The sequence below is a fragment of the Penicillium robsamsonii genome (genome assembly GCF_028829455.1).
Source record: "Penicillium robsamsonii strain IBT 29466 chromosome Unknown utg000001l_segment0_segment0, whole genome shotgun sequence".
In the NCBI taxonomy this organism is placed as follows: domain Eukaryota; kingdom Fungi; phylum Ascomycota; class Eurotiomycetes; order Eurotiales; family Aspergillaceae; genus Penicillium; species Penicillium robsamsonii.
Window position 1 is genome coordinate 4,223,876 of NW_026643219.1, and position 26,055 is coordinate 4,249,930.

Sequence of the window (26,055 nt, forward strand, 5' to 3'; positions counted from 1 at the left end):
GTGCAGTTCGTATACTTCCAAGGCCTTGAACGTGTGATGTTTCTTAATTGCCTGGTTGGGTTTAGCTTATGCCCCGCGTTCCATGGTTTGGGCTTCCAAGCCCGGAACCTCCAGGGGCAAGGTACGAGGGAACATACACACATACCACTTCATTGGAAAAAGAGACGAGATACTATTCAATGACCAATCCTTTCTAACCTATTAGTTACCCATTTTTGAAACGGCTATAAAATCGCCCGGTTTGACTCAAGGCTTCGCCTGACTCGATACAACCTCAAAGATTTCTTTGCGATCCCAACCCTCTGGCTTCAGGTTATCAATGCCCTTCGTCGGATGCTTGACGTTCGGATCGGTGTACTCAATCTGGTAGGGGTTGGGATCATAGGTCTGCTTGAGGTTGGCGAGGGTGTGATTAACCTCGCGGTGCTTGGCTTCGTCCGCGCGGACATACATCAGCAGGTCCCTCATCTTGCGCTGACCCTCTGGCATCTGCCAGTATTTGATCGCAATCTCGGGTGCATCGAGATCTTTCCATTCCGGGAGCTTGCCATCCTCTAGTTCCGCAATAGCACGGGTGTAAGTAATGACAGCCTCTTCCTCAAGGTATCCCACAAATCGATGGCAGATGCGTGGAGAGATCAGGTATGACAGGAAGAAGCCGTTGAAGAAGACACCTTGGGCGCCGATGACCATCACGCGCATGAACCAGCCTGGTTCGGCCAGTTTCAGGAAGGTAAGGAGGTGCATCCGTTCATTGAATGCTTCTTCGAGCAGGGTTTCAATCCTAGGAGGATGTGGGTTAGCATTGAGGTAATATGAGAGGACCTTGAATCCTGATTCGCATAATTGACGTACCATCCATTGTCTCTCTTCATCTTGCGAAGACTACGGAGATGTCGCAGCATGCCGCCCACCATCCCGGGGACACCGGCCACACTTTCCAAGAAGACAAACCGGTTCAGCCATTTTTTCTCAGTCATTATGAACCTGGCCGGTAACTCCTGGCCGGGCTTAGGATGCTTGTATCCTGTCGCCGTATCCATGCCCCATCGGAAGACGCGTACAGTTCCTAGGGCAACCCAGTCGGACCAATTTGAAGTTTCTCTGTGGGCGATGCGAATATCTCGCATTTGCTCCTCGGTGTATCTGGCTTAGAGTTAGCGTCTGGCTCAGATCGAGGGGCTGTTGGTATGCTTACACTGGATGCACCCATGCCGTTGTTACCTCCTTGACATTTGGAGTTTCCGGTGGTGGGAAATAATCCTGAATATGGTTCTTGGGGGTTGACGAGATAGGGCGCTTAGATGTGAGGCTGAGTGTTGATGTGCGCTTGCCACATGTGAGATTGGACGTTTTTACTGCAACACCCGAGTAGGTTCGTACAGCAAGGTGCAGGTACTGCAGCCTTGCTGCACCCCGCAAGGGAGCCCTCACTGATAGAGTATTCATGATGTAACCAAAGAGTTTGAGTTTGAGGTCTGTCACGTTTGAAGATGATGAAAGTATTGAGCACAATGAAGATTATGTGACGAAGAAGATGAAGAAATAAGAAGTTTAGGTTAAGTCTGGTAGAAGAGAGATGAAGGTAGGCTCCCCCAATCTTTAAAGCTTTAAATACGTAGTCTAGGCAATACTTGGGACACAAATGAAACCAAATTTCAAAGACAAACCCCGGAAGTGCTAAATTTGGATGGTTGTCTAGGTGTCAATTGGATATGATGACATTCCGTATACTTCATGGCTCAGGCACTTGGGTGTCTTTCCATGGGCCTCTCAGTATTTCTCATATCCCTCAACATCACATCACTATTGCTATACTTGAACAAGACGCGAATATATCGACTTTCCCATTCTCCCTGCACTATATTCATTCCATTCACTAATACTATTTCCCAAAGCGGTCGAGTCGTGGTGGCAGGTGATATCGGAAGGGATCGGGAACGGCGATGTGACTCAGCCCGTAGCCACCCCGAAGTCCTGTAGCCGTTTGCAGTCAAACCCCGAGAAATATTCGACATCAAAGGAGTTTTGAGGTCATTTGAGTTCGGTCTTGAAAAGATCTGCCTCACCGGTGACTGAATAGACGTTGGTACCTGAAAAAAAAAGGAAGAAATCTCTGCCCGTTTCCTGCCGATTGAGGCACATGCATCTTAATTGCTTACCTCGAATGGTTTTTCGGCATGAAAGATCTATACCTAGGTAATATGTTGGTGTACATCTAATGAGAGCCTGTCAGATGTCATTGTCCGAAGTCAAGGTCTGCCAACCATTTTCCACGGTCGTCATTCTCACTCACTTCTTTTATATCCATCGTCTGCCTATACTCTTCAACATATGAAAACGCGAAAGAGACAAGGATACTGATATCTTTATCAGCGCGTTGATTTTACGGGGACATTTTTACATAGTATTACGACTGACGAGTTAAGCTATAGCATCGTTTTCAAAGTAGAGGAGGATTACAATAGGTTGAAGACCAATAGTTCAGATACTTTCCGTTTCTATTATTGGTTCTTTCTTCGCCTTCCACAATCTCCAATTTTTAGCCTTGTCTCAATGCTATTGCCCTATCAGTCCCTGCTACATTAGCACTTTTGCTGGTATTAACTTATTGATAACAAGAATGTCTGCTTCAGTATCAATTTCCCTATACGGCTAGATAGCAATAATCAAGGAGATTTCCCAGCATGATGAAGTAGAAGAGTCTCTCTGGCTGCCCTTCACTTGTGTTTTGATCGTGATAGAGTGAAAGAAATCAACTCCTAGTTCCCCGGTTTGAACATGGACTCTGCTGTCCGCATCACAGTAAATCCCTCCTCGCCCTCAAGCACATCCAAAGTCCGCTTCTCAAGCTTCACTACATGAGCCATAGAGGGACCTTTATCGATGCGCTGGAGGAATTTCTTCACTTTCTCGTCGCTGCCCTGGGCTTCGCCTTCGACCTGATAAGATCCAGTAAGCACTATGTCTTGGGACACGACAAGACATCGCTCACCCTTCCACAAGTAGTGTTCCTAACCCATCCCTTAACCTCATCGAGCTTAGCACATTTCTGGGTGAAGTCTCTGTAATGCGCGATAGGTACTGGTCAATCGAGGGACTATGATGTCATCGACTGAGTTGGGGGGTGTTTCCTACCTGAAGCCGACACCTAGGGGTTCATGTCAGTGAGAGAATGAATGATGATATTTGAAGCTTATGGATAACTTTTGAGATCTACCCACCTTGAACGGTGCCGTGGACTTTGAAAGCAATCTGAAGTAGATATAATATCAGCAGGGGAAACGTGTGGCTCTCGGGATGCGGGGTGGCGATGTGCATAGAATAAGAGTGAATGGGATATATATCAAGGGACATACTCGTATGTGTGACATTTTGGACGAAAATAGGCTTAGTTGAAAAGATCGAGGATGTCTTGGTGTAGAGTTGAAGTGTACGGTGTTGATGCCAAGCCCTGGAGAACATTGTGGCCCCAATAGCGGTTGATAGTTATACAGTCCTTCTCAGAGAACCAAGGGTATAAATGCAACTTCGATTTGGAGATACATTATTATTCTATGTTCTTATATCGATCTCTTTCATCCATAATTAGGATTTTCAATTTCCTATGATTAAGCACACACAAGTGCCCAGGCCTGGAGGTGCTTGGCGCCCGCAAAGTTATATTGCTTAACCTCCAAGGCCAATCTCCGTTTATATCCTTGTGAAAGATTCAAGTACTCTGTACTCCGTATCAGAAACATCGGAAACTAGATCTGTGTTCTTAACTACTTACTAGGTCACGAATACTCTTGGCAATGCTCGATATGATACTGGCTAGCGCTGATTGGGTAAAGGGATCTACAACCTTCTACAGGATGTTTCCTCAATTCCAATTACATATGTTGATATGAAATGGAAATCTATAGCGCCGGTATTTTAATTTTAATTTTAATTTAGATTGGAACCTTATTAGATCCGTGTCGAGTTAGTATATAGAGGCCACCTACGGAGAACCAAGTGGCGGTTCGGCCCCTGAGTAAATACTGGAATCTCAAACATCTCTCCGACCTTCAACTTCTCCAAACCTGCGCCGGCCATGCCACTGTTATAAAATGCCCTCCATTTTCGCCTGGCTTCGGCGGGTCTACTCGCTAGACACACTTGACACCCGTTTCACCTCCTCAAACCCTGCCCAAGACACACGAGGTGCCTCCAAAGATGCCCGCGCCAATGCAATCACCCAGGGCGCGTCACCTTCACTTTGGCGCACACCAGAATTCTTTGTCTACTACTTGTTCTTTATTGTGCTTGTCCCATTGATGTTCAAGACTGTCATCGATGTCTCAAAGGGTGAGTGCAGGCCGGAGAAAATGCTGGGCCTTGAAATGCTGATTGGGGATCAATGTCACAGAAAGCCACCCAAGCTATTCCACATACTCTCATCTTTTATCATCCGGTTGGATCCCTGGTCGTCAGGTGGTAAGTACGCCACACGTGGCGTTCAGCTATCCACATCTACCAGGCCAGCCTCGACTAACATTACTGCTCCAATGCCTTTAGGACAACTCCGATTCGCAATATGAAGGTTTCCGCGACAAGATCCATTTACTTCTGCTACTCCTGATCGCCCATCCTTTGGCTCGCCGTGTTTATCAGTCGTTCACGACTCGCTCGAATGTGGAAACGAAACAGTTGAGCCATTCCGTGAATGGTGCGGCCGAAGCGCAACTTGAACAGCGAATGCGCTTCGACTTTTGGTTCGGATTGATCTTCATAACAGCACTTCATGGAGTATCCGCTCTCAAAGTGTTGTCGATTCTGTATATCAACTTCCGAATCGGCAAGGTTGTTCCTCGTTCCTACGTGCCTGCCGCCACATGGATCTTCAACATCTCCGTCTTGTTTGCCAACGAATTAAGCGGTGGTTACTCTTTCGAGCGGATAGTGAAGGTTTTCGCTCCCGGGTCTGGGACATTAGAAGATAGTGCCACAGGGCTAGTCCAATGGGCTCAGACTCTAGATGATCTTGGGGGACTGATGCCGCGATGGGAGATCTTTTTCAAAGTCACAGTGTTGCGCCTCATTAGCTTCAACATGGATCGCCACTGGAGTGCAGACTACCCCGCGGCAAGCCCAATTGAAGTAAGTATTCCCTGTTCGATGAGCTACTGATCCCCATATGGCAATTAAACTTACCGAGTTTTACAAGAAGAAGCAACTAGACCCTGCAACCCTCTCTGACCGTGATCGGGTCAAGATCCCGGCAGAAGCAACCGCTTTTACATTCCGCAACTACATCGCCTATGTGCTCTACGCACCTTTGTATGTGGCCGGTCCAATATTGACATTCAACGACTATGTATCTCAACAGCGATATACATCGGCGTCGCTCACTCGAGCTCGCATCATGATGTACGCCGTCCGCTTTGGCCTCACCCTGCTCTGCATGGAGCTTATCCTCCACTACATTTATGCGGTAGCAATCTCGAAAGCTGACCCAGACTGGTCCGTCTTCACTCCGGGGCAACTGAGTATGCTCGCGTTCTTCAACCTGCACATAATCTGGCTGAAACTCCTCATCCCCTGGCGGTTCTTCCGTCTCTGGGCCCTCGTAGACGGGATTGATCCACCGGAAAACATGGTCCGCTGCATGTCCAACAACTACTCTGCCCTCGCCTTTTGGCGCGGTTGGCACCGCTCCTACAACCGCTGGATCGTCCGCTACATCTACATCCCGCTCGGCGGTGGTCGTGGTGGTGGTGGACGTCGGCCACCCGGAGCACCCAAACCAGCTTCATCTCCTTGGTCCAACTTCATGGGCAAGTTCCTCCAAATCCGCAACTTCCTGCTGGTCTTCACCTTCGTTGCCTTATGGCACGATATCAACCTCCGCTTGCTCATGTGGGGCTGGCTTGTTACTCTCTTCGTTCTACCAGAAGTTTTGGGAGGCATGTTTTTCCCGGCCCATCGCTGGCGCTCTCGTCCCACTACGTATCGTGTCCTCTGCGGCATTGGCTCCGTTGGGAACGTCCTCATGATGATGATCGCAAACTTGGTCGGCTTTGCGTTGGGTATCGATGGATTAAAGGATCTGCTTGCCAGTCTAACAGGCTCATACTCTGGCCTAGCATACATGGTTTCCTGCTGCGTAGTACTTTTCGTCGGCGTGCAGGTTATGTTTGAGGTTCGCGAAGACGAGCTCCGCGCGGGCATCAACCTGAAATGTTGAGCCCTTTACAACCCTTGCAGCATATTTTAAAAACTCGATTTTACCTATTGCGTAGAGCCCATATATAATGAGATTTGAAAAAATATATACAAGTCTTGTTTTGGATCTCACATTAATATTTCTCTATTGTACAGTTTTTGGTATCAATTCATAATGTCATCAGCAGAACAGGGCCAGGCCAAGCTCCTTCTCAATAGTATACACACACACAAGCACACACCAAACCTCCTAAAAGAAAGCACCACACCTCGAATCTTCATGAACTTTGTAGCAATCCAAGCCACAAGTCCTCAAATGACAACTCTTGCACCGGATCTTCCCCCAATACCCACACATGCAACAAAATTCCCGCCCCGACCGCCCCGACGCCTGCGGCTTCGCACGCGACGCATTATAAGAAAGCGGCGCCTCAGCCAGCAGCCGCTGCATAATCCGATCAGAAGGCACAGGGGGCGCATACGAGCGCAACAGGGGATCATTGTCATATTCAGACTTGATAAGTTTCGGCTTACGCGGCGGTTCATCATCAAGATCAGTTTCAGCGTCCGTAGTCTCGTGCGCGGGCGTCGATGCACCAGTTGTAACGCCCGCCATAGCCGCCGAGGGACGTTTGATACCTGCTGTGCTAGCCGGTGTTGAGCTGCGCGCGGCAGCCTTGCCTCCCTTAGCCGCAATGATGTTCGCGCCTCCCGCGCCCTGCATGCCTGCTACGCCCCCGCTGCCCGAGACTATTGCTGCTTCTTCGTCGTCTAGGTGGTTCCGGAAGGTCTTTTGGGATTGTAGGATGCGGCGGACGTTCGAGGTGGTTTTTGCTCGTGTGCCGCGTGCGCCGGCTTCTCGGGCTTGTTTTACTGGTGCTGGGATGGCGACATCGCGCTGGTTCTCGCGGTCTAGTTCGGCGATGTGGCGTGCGATTGCGTTCGCTTGTCGGGAAGAAATGTCGCCGCCCTTGCCGGCGTCGCGGATGCCGCGTTTGCGGCCTAGGGTTGGGGCCATCGCTTGTGTGGGGTCGAAGCCCCGAGTTGGGGCGTAGGACCAGCCTGGTGTGGCCGTTGATGTGTCTGAGACGAGTTCGACGCGGAACATTTTTGGGATTTGGGGTGTTGAGATGGTTTGGTGGTAATGCGGAAGTAGATGATAGCTCCCGGGGGGGGGGGGGGGGGGTGTTGTTGGAGACGATAAAATGTTTGTATTGTTTGCAGCGGGTTTTTGTGGTTGGAGAGAGTACAACGTAACCGTGACTAAGCATTCACCTACACCCGTCCCGCGTGTAGGTGAGCCAATACCTATTAACAAACCAATACCTATTGACAAAAAATTCAACCTTCAATTTTTAACCTTACTTTTTACCACCAAAACAATGCCAATTTCCTCCGAAAAAGAAGAGATCCTTCTCTCAAATGCCCTCGAAGCCTATAAATCAGGCCAATTTAATAGTATTCAGGCCGCAGCTTCTCATTTTGGCGTCTCAAAGTGGAAGCTTCGCAACCGGAAGGACGGCAGGACAAATGGAAAAGGCCGTATAGCCACCAAAAAAGCCCTGGATCCCTCGCAAGAAGCCTCTCTTATTCGCTGGATCGAGCTACTCAATTCAGTATATACACCACCGACTGCTTTAGATATTGAGGGCGCTGCAAACCGCATTTTACAGCACTGCGGTTCCGACCGGCAGGTCAGTAAAATGTACGGCTACCAATTCATCGCGCGCCTACCACCACACATCACTCTCCGTACACAAAAGCCTATGGAAAAAGCGAGAATCGAGGCCGAATTACACGGTGAATTAGTTCATTGGTATAAGGTCTTTGGCCAATTCCTTAAAAAGAATAAAATCCAGGCCCACGAACTATATAACTGGGATGAAACTGGCTTTCAGCTAGGTATTGGAACTAAGGAAAACGTGGCTTCTACCCGCGAACGTGAGACTATTGCGACCGGTGGAATAGGCCAGAATATCACTGGTATTAAGTGTATTTCGGCCGATGGCTGGGTTATGCATCCATGGTTTTTAATGCGTGGTTCTGAACAAATGGAAGATTGGTACGACAACGATAATGACCCTTCGAATTACCGGGTTATTAAACCAACTACAAAAGGCTGGACGGACGATAAAACTGCTATTCAATGGCTATTGGATTTCCATTATACCACCAAAAAGCGAGTTACTAAAGGCAGACCTAGGGTATTGGTTATGGATAACCATGGTTCTCATGGAACCCCGGAGTTCGAATATATCTGCCAAAGCTTAAACATTATACCTTGGTGGTTTATACCAAAATTGACACATCGATGCCAGCCTCTCGATGGCAAGCCATTCTCGGTCCTTAAACAGAAGTTCCGAAAGAAGAATAACGAGATCGTACGATGGGGTGGAGATGTTGACGATAAACGGCACTTTCTTCAGATGATTAAGACAGTTCGTAAGGACACATTTAAAGCACGAACTGTTAAATCATCATTCTATGATACTGGCATTTGGCCTTAGAATCCACATATTGTCTGTGATCAGATTGATCCTGGCTGGGAAGATGAACCAATGATTGAGATCTATGGTCATACACCTTCGCCGGACCCAGGGATAGAAATTCCTAGTTCAGTTACCAATTCGCCGCCTAATTCGGATCAAAGGTTCTCAAAAATTGAGAATAAGCTTCAAGCGATATTTGAAAACGACGAACCAGACCTTCCGAAGGTTCAAAAGCATATAAACCGTGCGATTCGTGGCGGTAAGCAGGCTATCCAAGACCTAGCCCTTGCAAAACAGACGATCAAAAAGATGCAAAGCCACAAAATTCCTATTAAAAAGTCAAAGCGTATTATAAAGGGTGCTTCTAAGTCTCCGTTATCGTCAATTGCAGGCAATTCGAGGGTTTATCGGCGCTGTACGAAGGAATCCAGATTGGACATTCAGCGTGAGAGTGCGGACGCAAGGATTAGAGACTACTGGCTTCGCGCCAACCAAGCTCTTAAGGAAAAAGAAGAGGCATCAGGAGGTAGAGATTACCTCGATGTTGACGATGAGCTATTTAAATATGTAAATACAGATGATATGGTGGCTGAAAAATAGGTCTGAAATTGAAAGGTTGAATTTTTTGTCAATAGGTATTGGTTTGTTAATAGGTATTGGCTCACCTACACGCGGGACGGGTGTAGGTGAATGCTTAGTCACGGTTACAGGGTTAAAGATTTAGTTGGTCAATGGTCGGGAAAGGAAATGTTGATATTCGAAAAGCCGGGACTAATCTCATGCAAAAAAAAATCAAGAAACAGAAAGCTATGCCCTGGCTATTAGAGAATGATAGCGGGCTTCATGTCCAGGATTGACAAGCTTCATGCACAGAAAACAAACACACCCAACACCTCCAAGCAATAATAAATACACATATCAAACATGAATCTGGCACTTATTTCTTCTTGTGCAGCTGATCAACTCTGGACTCCAGTTCTGTAATGTATGACTGGAGCTTGATAGTAGCCTTTTGGAGTGCCTATGAAACAAACGATTAGTTCTGCGAAGATCAAAACTCGATAAATAGGAAGACCCTCTCGGAATCTCAGAGACTCAGCAGTCGAGAAGCTATAGACATACCGCAATGTCATCAGACAGCATCTCATTGGATAGTCGGTACTCTCCTAGGATGTAATAGTACACCGACGCGCCGGCGGCGACAGATCCAGTCAGGAATCCAAAGACACTGTCAGATATTAGCAAGAGAGCTTAGAGATGCGTGGCAATTTGACACTGAATGTCATTAGAAACAGGGGAATTTCCCATACCCTCCTCGGAAAGCTCCAACGGGCTTCCTTGATGGTAGCGGCGCGGCCGCCTGCCAGCGGGCGCGGGACGATGAGAAGGACCGAATACCGAGGCGTCCGCGCAAAGGGAGAAAGATCTTTGTGCCAACAGGCATATTGACAAAATTATTTCAAATGTAGAAGGAAGATTTATGGATTGTTTGATGGAAGATGGTGGCAAGGGGAGTTTGTTGGAAGTGACGTTGATAATTGCGGAGGTCCGGGCGGCTCGGAACTTGGAGACCTGAGGCCTTTTTGTATACAAACAAGGGAGACTACAACATAAAAAAGATTATATTTGGAATCACTCTGCAATATCTAGAGCTAAAGTAAATGATTCGTTGCTTCGCTTAATTGGCCATTGTGCTCTCGTTGAAGAGATCCGCCAACAAATCATTTCGGCACACTGTCATATCTACGCTGCCCATGCTGTACGTACTCTCAAACACATAGATACTCAACCGAGCGAAGAATGGGCGCAGGACCCGGTCGACAATCTCATCTTTGGGTGTCTCTCGAATCCAGTCTGAGATGAGCCATGGGCGCTTAAGACCACTGCTGGCCTGGGGCTCGTTGGTCTCCGTGGGAACAGTGGGTGAGCCTGCACTGCGTGGACCGAATGTCTGAGAGACTTCGTCTGCCAAAGCAATGGGCTCCCAGCGATCCGGCGGATAGACCGCATCAATCGTGTCGGTTACGAAAAGCCATTCGAGGAGCTGGAAGTCATCTGGGGCGAGGACAAGTAGTACGTCGAGAAGCTTGCACGCTTGAAGCAGCGAGTAAGAGCTGTAGAGCTCTGGCTGAGAGCCCTGGGGTACTGCTGAGATAGCTTCTTGTAGTTCCGTGTTGACCAGAGGCCAGAATGGCGCCATAGTCGCGGCGGAGGTCTTGAGCGCGACTGCCCGAAGGACCATGAACACTTCCGCCCGAGTGGCAGAAGATGGCGACGAGGAGCTGGTCGCCGTAAGAAGATCTTCCAGTTTCTGAAGTAATGCCGGCAATTCGCCAACAAAGTAATCGTCGCTGGCGGAAAGCACAAGCAGCGCGATTCGCCGGAGGTTGAGCTGTGCTTTGCGATCGGCTTCCAACCGGGCCGCAGAGGCTCCCACGCCGAACATGATACCCGCTGAGCTTGGTGGTGGAAGGCGGACAAGAAGTTCGGATAGCCGTTCCTTGTCAGTAAGAACCCACTGCCGCAGCAAGTCCATCCAGCTGTTCTTCACCAAATCCAACTGCAATCCAAAGAATCGAGCATCATTGAACGCGTCGGATATGTCTTTCTTCCACAGTTTCGCCGCAGCTGGTACTTTCGCCATTTGCTGTAGAAGAACCATGACATTACGGTTGAGATTGTTAGGGAAGAGACGTGACCGAATGAGTGGGCCCACTACATTAGTCGAGACACCAGTAATGGCGGTGTTGATCCGATCTGAATCACCCAGGGTCGTGATAAACGACGGCATGGAGACCGCTAGAATGCTCAACATGTCATCAGGTCCAGTATGAGAGACCGAGGTACGATCATGATCCACCGAAGATCTTGCCATAGAGCCGGTATCATGGTTGAGGCCTAGGGGCTTGCTGGTAAAGACTGCGGTAAGGAGTCGTAGGAGAACATCCTACGATATAATTGTTAGTGACGGTGGTAGAACCAGCAGTGAATACACATACTCCAAGTTCCTTTCGCATACGGCGGTCTTCGCCAAAGGTTGTATTCTCCAATTTCACCCCCAAAATAGCGGCGAATTCAATCAAGCGTGGAAGAATCTGCCGGTGCGGGAATGGATTGCTAAGAACATCGCGCAAGAAAGTCGTGCAGTCTGTCCAAATTTCATCAAGGACATCATCGTCCAGTGACCGGGCATAAGTAACCAAAAAGCTAGCAAGCTCAGACTCAGAGAGACTGGACGTCAACGAAGACTTCCGGCTAGGCTCCAAGGCACTGGGATTAGTGCGAGTGTATATTGCATTGAAAATTGCAGGAATGGTGATTTTTGGGCTTGACCCATCGAGTGTATGGAGGAGATTGAAGATAAGTGATGCTGTCTCCGTGTCAGACTTGGTCCACATTTCCACCAAGGTCTCAAGACACTCAAGTGCCTCCGCGGTGAAAAAGTGCTCCAAGATTCGCCGTGAGCGATTTCTCATTCGCAGCGAGGTGTATTGAAACGAGGCCAGAGATTCGCAATCAGGAGGAGATTCACTATGATCTCCCGCACCCCATGCCCAGATGGAGAAGCATAAGCGAACGGCATCTTGGAAACAGAGAAGAACAGTCAGACGGTCGTTGGCGGTATTTGGGCGATTTTGTCCGCCTTCCGAGTTGAATACCCCAGACACCATGTTTCCGAAAAATCCTTGCGCTTGATCAGGGCTCTTGACTGCTGGAACGTTGGACTCTTCCACAATGAGACGTTCGTGGGCATTTGCGATACAAGTCTCGAGGCCACTCAGAAGAGCAATTGTGACATGCTCGGAACGGTCCTGCGGCCAATCCTCTGTTTGCTGGAAGGACAGCTGGAGTCTGCCATATGATGCTCTGATTTCCCTACAGAAACATTCCACAAGCATCAATAGGATCTGGAATATAGAACCTGAGTATAGAGGGAGCACCTCACAGAGCAACACTATCCACTTGTCTACAATTTCTCGGGATTTGGGTGAGCTTATCCCCTTCAAAAGACAATCCAGAAGCCGCTCTGGCGGCTGCGGTAACTGTGGTAGCGATTGTCTCCTATCTCCCTTGTCACTGGTGAAAGACAAGATTGAAGGACTTGTCAGCCGATCTCGAGAGGCAGCTCGTAGATCCCTCGGCCGAGGAGGTGGTGGTGGTAGATATGCTTGCGCAAATCGCACCTTCAATGCAGCAAGGAGTGCGTCGATTAGTGCACCCTGCACCGCAATACTGCCCCCATCGGAAGATACAAGAAGGCGCTCCACTAAGAAATCATCAATGCCAGACTCCACTAATTCCTCCGCCCCGGGCCCAAGAAGAAGTTGCCGCATGAGCTGGAGTGAGTCCTTATGCAGTCGTTCACAATCTACATTAACTTCCGTAGGAGCCGGGGGTTGTGCGCTGACGATTCGAAGGGACGCCTCGAATATGGCGGAATGGAGGCTTTTGAAGTCTGCATTTTCTATCCAAGAATCCATATTAGCAACAATTGTTTCGTGAGAAGATAAACTACCTACCTTCAGATTTGGATTTTTCAAGGCGCTTCTCATTGCCTAGCACATGAGTAAGAAGTGCGACCCATCCATTTTGCGAAAGCGCAGAGATAATATTCGAGGCTGTCTGTAACAGATAGTCACACTCCTTATAGTCATCCGGGGAAATTGAGTGGTTTTCTGTCTTCTTCCCGCTGGTTTCATCATGTTCAGAAAGCTCATCAAGATTTGAGATGACTACATGGAAAACCCTGGTAAAATATTAGATATGAATAGCACGTTCGGATGAGGAGCCGGCTTACTTGTGGATAGATGGCAAGTCTTGCAACCATAGTTGAACGCTCTGCGAACTATCACTTGATTCTTGAGAGAGAAGATCAAGGACAATGAAAAGCGGACGTTCAAGCATAGAGCACTGATAAGAGAACAGGGTCCCTCCAACATCAATAACTTGCTTTGGTGGCTGCTCATGTGTGTTGTGATGACTGTGGTTCCACAAGACGTAGAATCGCTCAGCTTGTTGCTCAGACGAGAGGTGGCGGGATGCTGCGGTCGATACATTTACCATCAAAGCTGTCAACGACGCCTCCACGAGGTGGTCAATCCAAGAAATTGAGTGCAAGAGCCATAGGCAGCGGACGGCTTCCACGTGAAATTTCGGACTAAGAGGCGATAGGTACCACCATAACTGGTTGACAAGAGGGGTAATCAGATCACAAGCATCCTCATAGCTGATGTAGAAACCGGGAGTCTGGATGAAAAACAAACTCGTCAATGTCGAAGCAATTGTCGATATGACTGAGAAGGAGGCGGTTGTTGGCCTGTCCTTCCCTGTACTTAGTCGCCGAGAAAGTGCTTCATACAGTTTTTGGTCTCGTAGAACGCGGGACTTTGGAAGCTTCTTGAGCAAAGTCACAAGAACATCGAGTGGTTCGTGAAGGGATAGGTTGCCATCGCGGCTTCCCAGCGCCGCGATAGCTAGTTCATGAGCCTCTCGAATAATCATTTCGCCAAGATTCTTAGGGGCATAGGGAAGAGGTGGAAGCTCCAAGCTATTTTTGCTTTGTTCATAGAAACTGTGGACAGTCTTCAAGATATCAGTACCACGGCCTTTTGTGTCGTTGCCAGCAATCTTTTCACATCCTGCCTTCTTCGAGAATGCACGCTCTGTGAGTAAGCCAGTCAACGATTTGAGAACATTGTTCAACGCAGCAGTCACGGCCTGTTTTTTGGGAGTGCTCTCCTTGGATGAAATCTCTCTCATCTTCACGAGCACTGACAATGTCAGCAGAGGCACATGGATCTGAACCATGTCCTCCTCGCGCACATTGAAATTCTCAATGACAAACTGTGCAAGATCCAGGTCACGCAAAACTTGATCGCTATCAACGTTAACATCGGAAGACCGGTAATCAATCAACCCCAGAAGCTCAGAGAATATCACACCACTTTCAACACCATCAAAAAAGGCGCTTGCACTGCGAAAAACCTCCTCGAAGTGGTTTTGGGGGGCTGTGGATTCAAATGCCTGAACACTGCGTACAGTGGGCAGGAAAACTGCAGGGACAATATATCCACCGATTTCCCAGCGATCCATCAGCGACAGAGCTATGCGAAAGGGTTTGGTTCTATCAGACGGAATGCTCGGTGCCTGTTTGATCATATCCAGTAGACCAGTGACTAACGGCTGTAAGCCTACCCGGCTGAAGTATTGTGATTGTGTGAGTTCCTTTCCATCAACGGAGGCAGATCCGGCAGTATCTGTTGAGAATTTTCGATCATCCATCGAAGAGCTATCGTTTGGGGAATCTGGTCCTAAGAACCAAGCCCAGAGTCGGCGGTTCAAGCTCATGTCTCGCCGAGTGACCACCCCCACTGCTGCAATTGCCAAAGTTTGAAGATCACTAGCCGCGATTTTGCTTTGCAAAATCGGAGAACTGAGTGGAAGGTGGGTGACAAGAAGATCGAGGAAGTTGCGCTGGACAAGAAGCTGGTCGTCAGATAAGCCCGATGCAACACATCGAATCAAGAGGCCAGGCTCCGGTAGAATGACAGAGTCTGCTGCCGCCAGTATCTCAGGCGGGATATTCTGTGGATCGCTCCCACCAGCTGTGCTTGATCGACGATCTGCGATACCTAACTTCGGGAGGTAGCGGTTCAAATATGCGAGGACGCCAAGCCGTCGACTAGGATTTGTGATTGATGCGAGAAAGAGGCATTGCCAGAAATACTGACCAGATGCCCCGGCCTCAGACGTCCTTTGTGTTTCAAGTTGTCCAGCAGTGTCTCGCAGTTTATTAATTGTGCGTAGTGTTGGCTCAAAATCGTCACTTGTTTCCTCTTCGAGGCCTGGAAGTAGAGCTAGAATGATTGCTTTCAAGGCGGGCCGAATAGCCCATGGTTCCAGCTCAACGATATACCCCTCGACCAAAGACAGAAACAATGGGCGGACAGTAAGAGAGGCAAAAGTCAATGTTGGCGCAAGGCCAGGGAGGTACAAAGGTAGGTCGTGCGATAATCCCTCAAGCTAGTTATAAACAGATGTATCAGTAAACATACTACCAGCCTTTCAGGTGGCCAACCATACCTTTATCAATCCAAATATGTACGTATACACTTCGAGGGTCTTTTGGTGCACGCCTGATGGCAAAGATGGGTTCAAGCACTGGGCGAGTCGCTTCGACACTAACACTTTATGAGGGACGACGGGCTGATCGGGTGGATGGGTTTGGAGTGCCTAACGCTTGATTATTAGCGATATAGAACAACACTTTTAATTCCAACGAGCTCACCTTTAACAGGCGACCAAGGAATGAGATATAGTCGGCCCATTCTTGGAGAGCGTTGTCAAAGAGCGAAAGCGCTCGTTCAACGCTAGATGCATATCGGCGATAGTGCTTGTCTTTTTTGAGGGACCCTACAAATACCAGATATAATCAGATACAGTACTCTCGTGCGATTCTTTGGGGGCGGGCACATACCTTCCTTGCCTTGTAAACGGGAGCGTGTCAAGGAGCTCTCGGAGCTTGCGGGGGAGTCCGACCTCGGAAAGACACTGGGATCAAGGCTCATGGTGCCAATAACGGACGTAAAATTGTTGTGAAAGCTTTGAACTACCCTCCGTCATATTTAGGACATCGATGATGACCCCGTGAGAAAGGGAGTTGGCGGTTGAATGTTGACTAGAAGACACGCAGGCGGCCACGTTCAATTGTTTTGTTCCGCCTTGGGGTAGCTCCGACCCGCCGACGTCAACGCCCAGCAACTATCAAATCAGCAAACACAACTGATCAGTGACTCTGAACATTTGAAATAAACAATGAGCATTTAATAGCCTGAAGACCCGCGACGAGCGACCGCGTCAAAAAGCGCATGCCCGCAGCGGGGATGAATACACAGCAAGACCCAAAGACCGACGGCCAACAGCAGCCTGTCGAGACCCCCAAGCAACCGTATATTTCCAGGTCATCAATACCAGATCACGATGGGCACAGTGACAGCTCAGAGGGAGAGCGGCCACCTTTACCCCCACGACCAAATACGTTGAGTCTATTGAACGATGAAACGGGTTCCCGGGCAGCTCTACAGGCGGGGGCAACGACGGCTATCTCACGGACCGATATCGAGACACAATTACCCGAAGCTTCTGAGAGCACCCAATCGATACTGGCTGTCCGTGGTCTGGCTCAGGGTCTAAAGGCTAGGGCGAGCCTCGGCCAGTTGGCGAGCGCGCGGGGCAGCGAAGCTGGTGACTCCGCTAGCATTAGAAGCTCAATCCCCAATGGCGATTCCGGTGACGTTGAATCGCTGTTCATGGACTTTGCTGCTACAGCTCCCGATAGCCAAAGACAAGAAGCTACAGGCCTACTTGACTTTCCTGAATTTGCGGCCGACGATATAGATGATGATGGAATTCTAAGCGAATTTGAAGCAGTTGGCGAGCTTAATGAGAAAGGCGATAACGAAGGTTTGGGTCAATGTTCAATAGTCTCGTTGTTTCATAATACTAACGCGTATCAGATCTTCTACTTCAACGGTGGAAAGCAAAGCGCAAGCACTATGTGATCCTCTCCGCCGCTGGTAAGCCGATTTGGACAAGGCACGGCGACAGTGGCCTAATATCTGGCTATGTCGGGGTCATTCAGACCATCATTTCATTTTATGAAGAAGCAAATGATCATCTGCGAGGCTTCTCCGCTGGTGACACTAGATTTGTTGTATTGACACGAGGATCTCTACACCTTGTTGCAATCAGTCGTATGATGGAGAGCGACAACCAGCTCCGGCTTCAACTGGAAGCATTGTATATGCAGATCCTGTCTACATTAACACTGCCCTCTCTAACTCATATCTTCTCTATGCGGCCTTCTACTGATTTATCGCGGCCCTTACAGGGTTCGGAGTCCCTTCTTTCATCTCTCGCAGACAGTTTCACGCGAGGATCTCCATCTACGTTGCTATCGGCTTTGGAGTGTCTGAAAATCCGCAAACAACACCGACAAGCCATCAACAATGCACTTCTGAAAACTAAAGCTAGTAGCCTTCTATACGGCTTGCTTGTGGCTGGCGGACGACTCGTCAGCGTTGTCCGACCAAAGAAGCACTCCTTACATCCAGGCGATCTACAGCTCTTATTCAACATGGTTTTCGAAGCTGACGGAGTTAAAGCTGGGGGTGGAGAAAGTTGGATTCCCGTCTGTTTGCCTGGCTTCAACAGCAGCGGTTATCTCTACATGTATGTGAGCTTTCTTGACATTCGCGAAGACATCGAAAATAGTGCAGAGATCACCAAAGACGAGTCTGTTGCCATTGTTCTTATCAGTCCCGACAAAGAGGCTTTCTTTGAGATGCAAGGAATGCGTGACGCTCTTGTGGAGGTGAGATTGAACGGTTCCACGCAATTAATTATGACATGTGATACTAATCATGCAATGCAATAGCAAATGGAGAAAAACGGCAGTCTGAAGGAGATCAAAACGGCAATTGACAATGGCCGCCCCGCGACTACTGATATAGTTCCTGGAACTGTACTCCATCATTTCCTTTACAAATCGCGCGCCAACGTACAATTCACTATGTCATCGTATGCCCCTGAATTTTCCTCTGTGACTCGACGACGAAGGTGAGCACTGCCCTCTGTTGTTCATGAATTATTTTTGCATTCAATGATTCTGACTGTATAGATTGATGTCAATGTACAACAACTTGCACGCGAGTATCCACGCCAAGAATACACACGTCAAAGTTCATCATTGTGTTTCGCGGTCAGCCACTTCGTTTGGATGGGTAACCCCTATATTCGAATTCTATTGTATTGCTGAGCCGAACACTAATCGAAATGCACTTGCCCAAAGTGCCAGCAAGATTGCTCAGTGGGTACAGCGTGAGGAAGAGAGGTTATTCATCATTGGCGGTGCGGTACGTACTTTATCTCTCTGCAGTATTATTACAGCTAGAGTAGCAACACTGATCATATCGAACAGGTTTTCTAATATCTCCCGATACTTTCATACTCAGACAATGAAGAAAGCTCTCCGTATATACTATCTCGTGATTTATTATACCCCAATACTACGTCCGTGTCAACTCAACAAATCTATGCGCTCAGTTGTAACGTATCTTAGTCTACCTCTATATCTCAAACCTCTCGTAAAATTTACTGGTAATATTCTGAGTCCATTGTGTTGCTAGAACATCCATTAATATGTTCGAATTGAAAGACCGTGTATGTGGACTAATCCATCGAGTCCTCTCTCAAGTTGAAGAGCTGACGCATGACCTCACCCGACTTGCTGCGCAGCGCGTCGTGGTACATGGTGTTGGTGATAAACTGCTTAGAGTTCTTGATCTTGGCAGCAGTGGCTGTGGCCAGATCAAAGTGAACATACATATCATCGATGTAAGTTGCAGCATATACCGGCACCTTGTTCTTGGCCAGTTGAGCCTCGTCGTACAGGGCCGGCCATTCGTCTGTTTTAGCCAGGATTTCAGCTGCTTCCTTGATCCCGGAGAGTTCCGAATAGGACTCGAACATATCCCTGAAGACCTAGAAGATGAGAATTGGTGTTAGATCTGTTGAGAGAATTCTGGACTGGGTTGGGCTATTTACCATCTCGCCAGTGAAGTAGATCTCAGGCAGCGAGTCATTGATTTGGAATCGCGGGTTGCTTGCGCGCAACCGGTCTGCAGCCCAGAGCGACGGTTTTCTATATTCATTGTTAGACACGGATATGTCACAGAAAACGGACGGCACGGAAAGCCTATCATTACCCTTGGCAGTAGATTGATTCATGCAGGATGGCATAAATGATGTTCTTGTCCATACCGCCATTACCGTCAACCACAGAAAGAGTCGGCAGAGTAAGGAATCCGAACATCTCCAAATCGTTGGTGACTCTGACAACAATATCTAGACTCAGATTAGTATTTCTGTTGCGACCTTCATGAGGCAAAGCAAAGCTTACCATGCAGGCTATCGAAACCACCTTAGATCGTGTTAGCATTAATAGACTGGTTGTCTAAATCTAGGGTCTTACCGTGGAACCCGAGCAAGATACCCAGTTGCTGGAATCGAGACGGAGTGAGCAATCCAGATGGCAATGCAACCTTGTTTTGGGTCAAGTATTGCATGATATTCTTAACACGGTCAACATCCTCAGGGTATTTCTCGTAGTAAGCCTCGTTTCTCTCCTTGACCTTCTCTGTTTATGTGTTAGTGTCACGAATAAATCAAAAGGAAACAGGGGAGCGAACCATAGGTCTTCGCATAAACAGCATCCGGGCCGTTGATCAGAGGGGGAAGGCCACCAGTAAGGAAAGCTTCTCTCAGGCCGTCCGGGCTGGAAGTTAAGAAGCATCAGCGGAATGTTCAATATCCAATCATGAAGATCAGTGACTTTCAGAACATACAACTTTGACAGGTAAGTCACGGCACAGAAGCCACCGAAACTTTGTCCAAGGATACTCCACCGGCGCTGGTCAGCTGGATAGTCCTGTGTCAAAACACCACGAATGGCCTCGCAATCACGGACAATGCTGTCTGCACGGAAGTTCTTGAGATATTCAGCCTGCTTGATTGCATCCCCCTGACGGGCAAGGGTTCCCGCTGTGAGAGTGGAACTGAGGCCAGTGCCTCGTTGATCCAGAAAGAGCACCTAGAGAATCCTTGAGCATCAATCTACAAACGGCATAATGTGTAAAAGATATGACACACCTGATAACCCTTGCTGAGCATGAATTCAACCCAGGGGTAAGACTGCGGGGCACCACATCCAAAGCCAGGGCCACCTTGCAGATAGACCAGCCAAGGAAGCTTACCTTCTTTAGCTTCCTTGTCCTCTTCCTTCGCAGGCTCAATAGGTTTGTTCAATCGGCTGATGCTTCGTGCAAAGAGCCTCAGAGTGTCCCCGGCGGGCTTGTTGTAGTCCACAGGGACATCGAAGAACAACTCGGAAACCCGAAGTTTGCCTAGATAGGGTCAAATTTGTCAGTTTCGAACTAGTGGACTAATTAGTGACAATATATAAGACGTTACAAACCTGAGACATTATGGAAACGTCGATCGATTAGTTTTGCAGCCATCTTTGCGCGATGTTGATGCGGACTAAAACGAGGGCGTGTTAGCGATAAGCCGCTTTCGCAGCCGCTTTGCGGAGAAAGGCACTATTTTTTCAGTCTGGGCCGTGTTATTCACCTGCAATCACCCAGCCGAGCAAAAGAACATTTGTTTTTCGTTCATCTCCTTTCATAAATTCAAAAATGGATGAGTAACATTATGTATAACTATATGACTAGGGAGACTTTAATATAACATTAGCTATACTACCAGGACTGTTTATATATATAGTCATGCCTAATGTCGAATGCGTGTATGTTGGACGTTAAGCTAGATGTCTTCTTCATGAGACACGAGATGTGCTTAATTTGGACTATATTTTAGTATGTGGGATGGACACATCGTAGCAAATTGACCTTGGGCGTAACCGTTGAGCGAAAAGAGTATTGAGTGGTAACTTCTGCATCCTGTCCAAAAACGAAGAATTTCCAAAATAGAAAACAAAGACCTGGTCGCTTTCATCCTGAGGCCGTACTCGAGTGCTTGTCAGCTGCAAGCTGCCGGCCTGCCTTCAGAAGTAGTAGAGTCGCCGGTAGCTGAGCAGCCGCAAATCCGATCATGACCATCAGCTGCGTATTGAAACTGCTAGCGAAAACATTTTTCACATCCGCCTGTAGATTGGCAGGTAGCGTTTTGATTATTCGCACGTTCTCAAGGAATATGTGCAGTTCGTGCGACGTCATAACACCCTGCAAACGCTGCGCTAGACGGCCATTCAATATATTAGATGCAATGGCAAGACCAATAGCACCACCAAGAAAGCGGAGCTGGACCACGGTGCCAGTGGCAATTGCTGCAACAAAAAGCGAAGGGTCAGTTAGTCAATGTGCCAGTCACCTTAATATCAGGAAGTTTCTCGGGAGAACACATACCCAGGTCTCTGTCCTCGACTATGTATGGTGTCGATAGTACCAAGACACCCATTGTCAGACCCATTCCTGTCCCAGCAACGACTAGATAACCAATATCTGTTGCGTGGAAGCCCCTAGAGGTGGCAATGGTCGAGAGAAGCCCAATACCGACAGTGTGAACTGTACAGCCCACGAGCAGAGTATAAATAAACGGGATGCGACCCCTAGAGCTAGCGATGTTGACAACCGCGGCTGCAATTGCCGCAACAGCAGAATACCCAATCAGATAAATACCAGCATCCAAAGGCGACTTATCTAACAGAAGCTGGGCTTGTTGTGGAACATATACCAGGACGACGTTGTATGGTGCGCCGATGACAAATGAAGAGCTAAAAGCGCGTTAGAAGAAACTGTACGATAGTGGTGAGCTTTAAAATGACCCACGCAAGAATTCCTATCCATGGGCGATCAAAAAGCCAACGCTTGGGAAATATGGGGTCTTTGCCCGGTATGCCCGAGATGTACCATTCCCAGACAAAGAAAGCAATCCATGAAAGTCCACTGAGCACAAGAAGCGCAATTGCGTCCCTCGAGGACCATGAGAATGCCAAGTTGGTTTCGTTCAAGACAGCGACTATCAAAAATGAGCCTGCCATCATCAAAAGCGATCCCATTATATCCAGATTAGCAAATGAGCGATATGAGGCTCGTGTACGAAATGAAGGAGTGTGCTGATCAAGGCCGAAGTTTTTGGGCATCGCAACTATGATAGCAACGATCGCAATAACGCACAACGGTGCACTGGTGGTGTAGTTAGCATCCCTTTCAACACAAATGCCGAGCATTCACATACTTGACGAGGAAGGTCCACCGCCAGGCCGAGTCTTCTGCAAGAGCGCCCCCAATTATCGGGCCTATCAAAGACGCAAAGACAAGGCAAAATGACATGAGACTGCTGTAGGTTGGAAGCTTCGTCTTAGGAGCTATCTCATAGACGCATAGGATGGTCAATGCGTATGTACCGGCGCCCCCAATTCCTTGGAGTGCTCGGAGTATTATGCTGTCTCGGTAGTTAGCCTTTGGACAGAAAATGAGCGCAGAACTACATTTGACCTACAGTTGGTTAACTGTATGAGCACAGCCACACCCAATGGAAAACGCGAGCAAAATAACAAGAGAAGCGATTGTGGTTTGTTTCCTGCCAACTATATCGCTGATTTTCGTCCATATTGCCATAGACCCTAAGAGTAATGTGATATTAGTAATGAGAAAGATAGAGATGCAGGAAGGTATTTTTCGGATACACATGTTCGGAAAGAAGTCAAAGTGAAAAGGAATAATTATAGAATCGCATTTTGGATCATACCTGTGTAGGTGGCCAGATATCCAGTAATAATCCAGCTTCTCTTCTCGAAGCCTTCTAAGTCATCTGTGATACTCGTGAGAGCCGAGCTTACAATTGTGACGTCCAAATTAGAGAGAAAAAAACCAATCAAAAGTCTGCAGATCATTAGTCTTCGTAATCCAAACCCATATGGCACTTGACAGAGCACATACCCTGTGGTGGTAAACACCAGTCTCCATCCTGTCGGGTAAACTATTTCACTTCCTGGAGACGGTACTCTCTGTGTCGGCCCCTTTTCTTGGTTGCGCCCCCTAGCGCGGTATTTATTGGCTTTATTCGAGGTCGGCTCTGCAAACTTGATATGGCTAGGCATGGTTGTCGCCTTTCAATGATAGGTGCTTCAAGAGTAGGTGAAGACTGAAGTGGCAGCCATTGTTGCATGAGAGAAAGTTTTGAACGTGACTGTCGATGTAGGACCAAGCCCCGCGTTATCTTCACCCCAGGGGCTTCATGTGGAACGCAGGAGACGCGCGATGATAGAATGTGAAATATTTACCTGCATAAGAAGAGTGATTTGCGCCGATCATTGAACCTAGATACATTGGATTGGATAAGGCTTGGCGTAGATTTGCTTTTCTGGGGCATGCGCGACTTGAATTTGGAATTTTGAAATGCTTTTTGAGTCCTTTTCTCCGTCTTTTGGATTGCGACATGGCCTCTTTTAGGCCATGGCCTTAATCATAGGCATTGGTCCCACTCCTTTTATTTTCGTTATCCGAGACAGATTCTCCTTGCTCAGGGCTGACTATGTACCCCTGGAATAGGCATACATTGATATACAATATAAGGTTGCTCAATGTCGTCAAGTAAGGACTGCTGTGGATTCGGAGAGAAACGGAAACTGGTAATGATTTGGTAACAAGTAGGCGAAGTCAAGATGAAACCTCTGCTCTGTACCTTCTTCTCGAGATTGACAGCACGAGGCGCAGTTAACATCGAATCAGATGTCAGGGGCAATATGAAAAAAAACAAAAAAAATGGCCTAATGAGGGTGAAAAACTGGGTAGAATCAGCCCTGGAGATTACCTGGACAGTACTTTATACCCTAAGAAAGGTCCTAGACAAACTCGGTCGGCGCCTGAGGCAAGCAAATATCACCACTCTAACTATGGGCATCTCCAGTATAGGCCTCCATCTCCTGCCGTTACATATCTCCAAGACCCGTGGACTTGCATTATAAGATCACAAGCCATCACACGCGATCACACCGGGACATTGGACTCCGGATTCCAATTGCCCCACTCATCCCGCTCTTTAGGCTTCCAACGTTACTTCTGAGCGTGTCTTTCCGATGATGTCTGTTTAGATCTGTTTAGGTGCTTATATATGTAAGATCTGTTTTTGGGAGGTACAGCCGAACCTTATAGGGAACCTCAAATTTCCCAAACCCCGAGAGCCCGGCATTGGTATAAGTTGGCGAGACTGTTTGATTCTCCCACACATTTCAGTCATGCAGACAGAATTCCAACAAAGTCTATGGAAGGCTGCCCAGGGCCCCTGGGAGTCGAGCATTCTCCCTAGTGCCGAGAACCTGGCGCGAGCTAGAGCTTCTCTACCCGCGACACTTCCAGATACTGGATCCAGTCTCGAATCTGTCCAGCGACACATTGTTGATGATATTGTCCCGGCATTCAACGGAGGAAGCTTAAGTGCCAACTACTATGGCTTCATCACTGGCGGAACTACTCCGGCAGCGCTCTTCGCCGACAACGTTGTATCTGTTTACGACCAGAACGTCCAGGTGCATCTCCCAAATCACTCGATTGTCACCGATGTGGAGTACAACGCACTTGGTCTCCTTTTGGATCTCTTCCGACTAGATCGTTCTACCTGGCATAATGGAACGTTCACTACTGGTGCCACGGGGAGCAATATCCTCGGCCTAGCATGTGGACGCGAATTTGTTTTGCAAAAGGCGGCGGAGAGAAAAGGCTGTCATCTCCAGAGTGTTGGTGAAGATGGCCTATTTGAGGTATTGAATGCACTGGGTCTTTCTGGGGTGCAAGTGTTATCAACACTGCCACACTCATCCGTCGTGAAAGCTGCTGGCGTGTTGGGCATCGGTCGTTCCAACGTACACAACATCTGCCGAGCCGACGACCCGCTCCGTTTTGATATTGCTAAGCTTGAGAAGGAACTCGCGCGAACAGACAAGGTCAGCATCGTCGCAGTATCTTGCGGGGAGGTCAATACTGGTCGGTTTGCAACAACCGGTGAGGACCTGAGAGAAATTCGCCAGCTGTGTGACAAGTATGGGGCCTGGATGCATGCCGATGGCGCGTTTGGAATATTTGCCCGTGTTCTTGATGACAGCAAGGAGTTTGCAACAATCAAGAAGGGCTGTGAAGCAATAGAACTGGTCGACTCGATTACCGGCGACGGCCACAAACTTCTTAACGTTCCCTACGACTGTGGCTTTTTCTTTACTCGGTACCCGAATGTGGCATCGCAAGTATTCCAAAATGCGAATGCAGCCTACTTGACTGCTGGAAACTCCGATGGCCCTTCCATCCCCTCGCCTTTGAACATTGGAATTGAAAACTCTCGAAGATTCAGAGCGTTGCCGGTGTATGCATCGCTGTTGTCATATGGCAAGTCTGGATATCAAGAAATGCTGGAACGTCAGATAAGACTTGCCCGGAAAATCTACGGATGGGTCTTCGAGCACTCTGCGTATACAGCTTTGCCAGAAGCATCATCTAAATCTGAACTGCTTGATCAGACCTTTATGTCTGTTTTGTTGCGCGCAAATGATGAGAGCTTGAACCGCGAGCTAGGAAGCAAGATCAACGAGAGTTCGCGAATGTTCGTCTCTGGTACTAGCTGGGATGGATCCCCTGCTTGCCGCATTGCAATTTCGAATTGGCGAGTTGATGTTGAGCGAGACTTTGCGCTGGTGACAGACGTTTTGGCAAAGGTTGCTCAGAGCTAGGGAACTATTAATATGCGGACACAAGAAGAACAGACTTAGAATCTCAACAATAGGATATTCAATGCATAAATTCTTTCT

At 48.1% G+C, this 26,055-nt stretch overlaps 11 protein-coding genes across 11 annotated transcripts; 4 read left to right on the forward strand and 7 right to left on the reverse strand.

Annotated features, from left to right (window-relative positions):
• Positions 1-246: 246 nt before the first annotated feature.
• Positions 247-1,449, reverse strand: N7447_001661 (alternative oxidase; the record flags this gene model as incomplete). The annotated part of the gene is made up of 3 exons (XM_057225937.1): positions 247-784; positions 856-1,146; positions 1,199-1,449. The coding sequence occupies 3 exons, from the start codon at positions 1,447-1,449 to the stop codon at positions 247-249; spliced, it is 1,080 nt and encodes a 359-aa protein (XP_057089953.1).
• A 1,313-nt stretch (positions 1,450-2,762) lies between these two features.
• N7447_001662 (acylphosphatase) lies at positions 2,763-3,321 on the reverse strand (the record flags this gene model as incomplete). The annotated part of the gene is made up of 4 exons (XM_057225938.1): positions 2,763-2,942; positions 2,996-3,065; positions 3,139-3,151; positions 3,225-3,321. 4 exons carry the CDS (start codon positions 3,319-3,321, stop codon positions 2,763-2,765), a joined length of 360 nt encoding a protein of 119 aa, XP_057089954.1.
• A 773-nt stretch (positions 3,322-4,094) lies between these two features.
• Positions 4,095-6,211, forward strand: N7447_001663 (putative glycerol:H+ symporter (Gup1); the record flags this gene model as incomplete). Its single annotated transcript, XM_057225939.1, has 4 exons — positions 4,095-4,332; positions 4,394-4,461; positions 4,543-5,124; positions 5,192-6,211. The coding sequence occupies 4 exons, from the start codon at positions 4,095-4,097 to the stop codon at positions 6,209-6,211; spliced, it is 1,908 nt and encodes a 635-aa protein (XP_057089955.1).
• Positions 6,212-6,439: 228 nt separating this feature from the next.
• On the reverse strand, positions 6,440-7,297 carry N7447_001664 (putative HIT finger domain protein; the record flags this gene model as incomplete). The annotated part of the gene is made up of 1 exon (XM_057225940.1): positions 6,440-7,297. The coding sequence occupies one exon, from the start codon at positions 7,295-7,297 to the stop codon at positions 6,440-6,442; it is 858 nt and encodes a 285-aa protein (XP_057089956.1).
• A 274-nt stretch (positions 7,298-7,571) lies between these two features.
• On the forward strand, positions 7,572-8,696 carry N7447_001665 (uncharacterized protein; the record flags this gene model as incomplete). The annotated part of the gene is made up of 1 exon (XM_057225941.1): positions 7,572-8,696. The coding sequence occupies one exon, from the start codon at positions 7,572-7,574 to the stop codon at positions 8,694-8,696; it is 1,125 nt and encodes a 374-aa protein (XP_057089957.1).
• Positions 8,697-9,615: 919 nt separating this feature from the next.
• Positions 9,616-10,122, reverse strand: N7447_001666 (uncharacterized protein; the record flags this gene model as incomplete). The annotated part of the gene is made up of 3 exons (XM_057225942.1): positions 9,616-9,699; positions 9,801-9,906; positions 9,989-10,122. 3 exons carry the CDS (start codon positions 10,120-10,122, stop codon positions 9,616-9,618), a joined length of 324 nt encoding a protein of 107 aa, XP_057089958.1.
• Positions 10,123-10,356: 234 nt separating this feature from the next.
• On the reverse strand, positions 10,357-16,246 carry N7447_001667 (dopey family protein; the record flags this gene model as incomplete). Its single annotated transcript, XM_057225943.1, has 7 exons — positions 10,357-11,625; positions 11,678-13,143; positions 13,199-13,425; positions 13,477-15,701; positions 15,762-15,911; positions 15,967-16,091; positions 16,156-16,246. 7 exons carry the CDS (start codon positions 16,244-16,246, stop codon positions 10,357-10,359), a joined length of 5,553 nt encoding a protein of 1,850 aa, XP_057089959.1.
• Positions 16,247-16,546: 300 nt separating this feature from the next.
• Positions 16,547-18,666, forward strand: N7447_001668 (guanine nucleotide exchange factor MON1; the record flags this gene model as incomplete). The annotated part of the gene is made up of 5 exons (XM_057225944.1): positions 16,547-17,141; positions 17,195-18,051; positions 18,115-18,296; positions 18,358-18,592; positions 18,658-18,666. 5 exons carry the CDS (start codon positions 16,547-16,549, stop codon positions 18,664-18,666), a joined length of 1,878 nt encoding a protein of 625 aa, XP_057089960.1.
• Positions 18,667-18,908: 242 nt separating this feature from the next.
• Positions 18,909-20,755, reverse strand: N7447_001669 (proline iminopeptidase; the record flags this gene model as incomplete). Its single annotated transcript, XM_057225945.1, has 9 exons — positions 18,909-19,220; positions 19,284-19,380; positions 19,445-19,583; positions 19,639-19,659; positions 19,711-19,875; positions 19,928-20,013; positions 20,084-20,328; positions 20,388-20,641; positions 20,713-20,755. 9 exons carry the CDS (start codon positions 20,753-20,755, stop codon positions 18,909-18,911), a joined length of 1,362 nt encoding a protein of 453 aa, XP_057089961.1.
• Positions 20,756-21,247: 492 nt separating this feature from the next.
• Positions 21,248-23,358, reverse strand: N7447_001670 (Major facilitator superfamily domain general substrate transporter; the record flags this gene model as incomplete). The annotated part of the gene is made up of 7 exons (XM_057225946.1): positions 21,248-21,582; positions 21,662-22,029; positions 22,085-22,441; positions 22,494-22,700; positions 22,758-22,881; positions 23,007-23,140; positions 23,198-23,358. The coding sequence occupies 7 exons, from the start codon at positions 23,356-23,358 to the stop codon at positions 21,248-21,250; spliced, it is 1,686 nt and encodes a 561-aa protein (XP_057089962.1).
• Positions 23,359-24,495: 1,137 nt separating this feature from the next.
• N7447_001671 (pyridoxal phosphate-dependent decarboxylase family protein) lies at positions 24,496-25,977 on the forward strand (the record flags this gene model as incomplete). The annotated part of the gene is made up of 1 exon (XM_057225947.1): positions 24,496-25,977. The coding sequence occupies one exon, from the start codon at positions 24,496-24,498 to the stop codon at positions 25,975-25,977; it is 1,482 nt and encodes a 493-aa protein (XP_057089963.1).
• Positions 25,978-26,055: the final 78 nt, after the last annotated feature.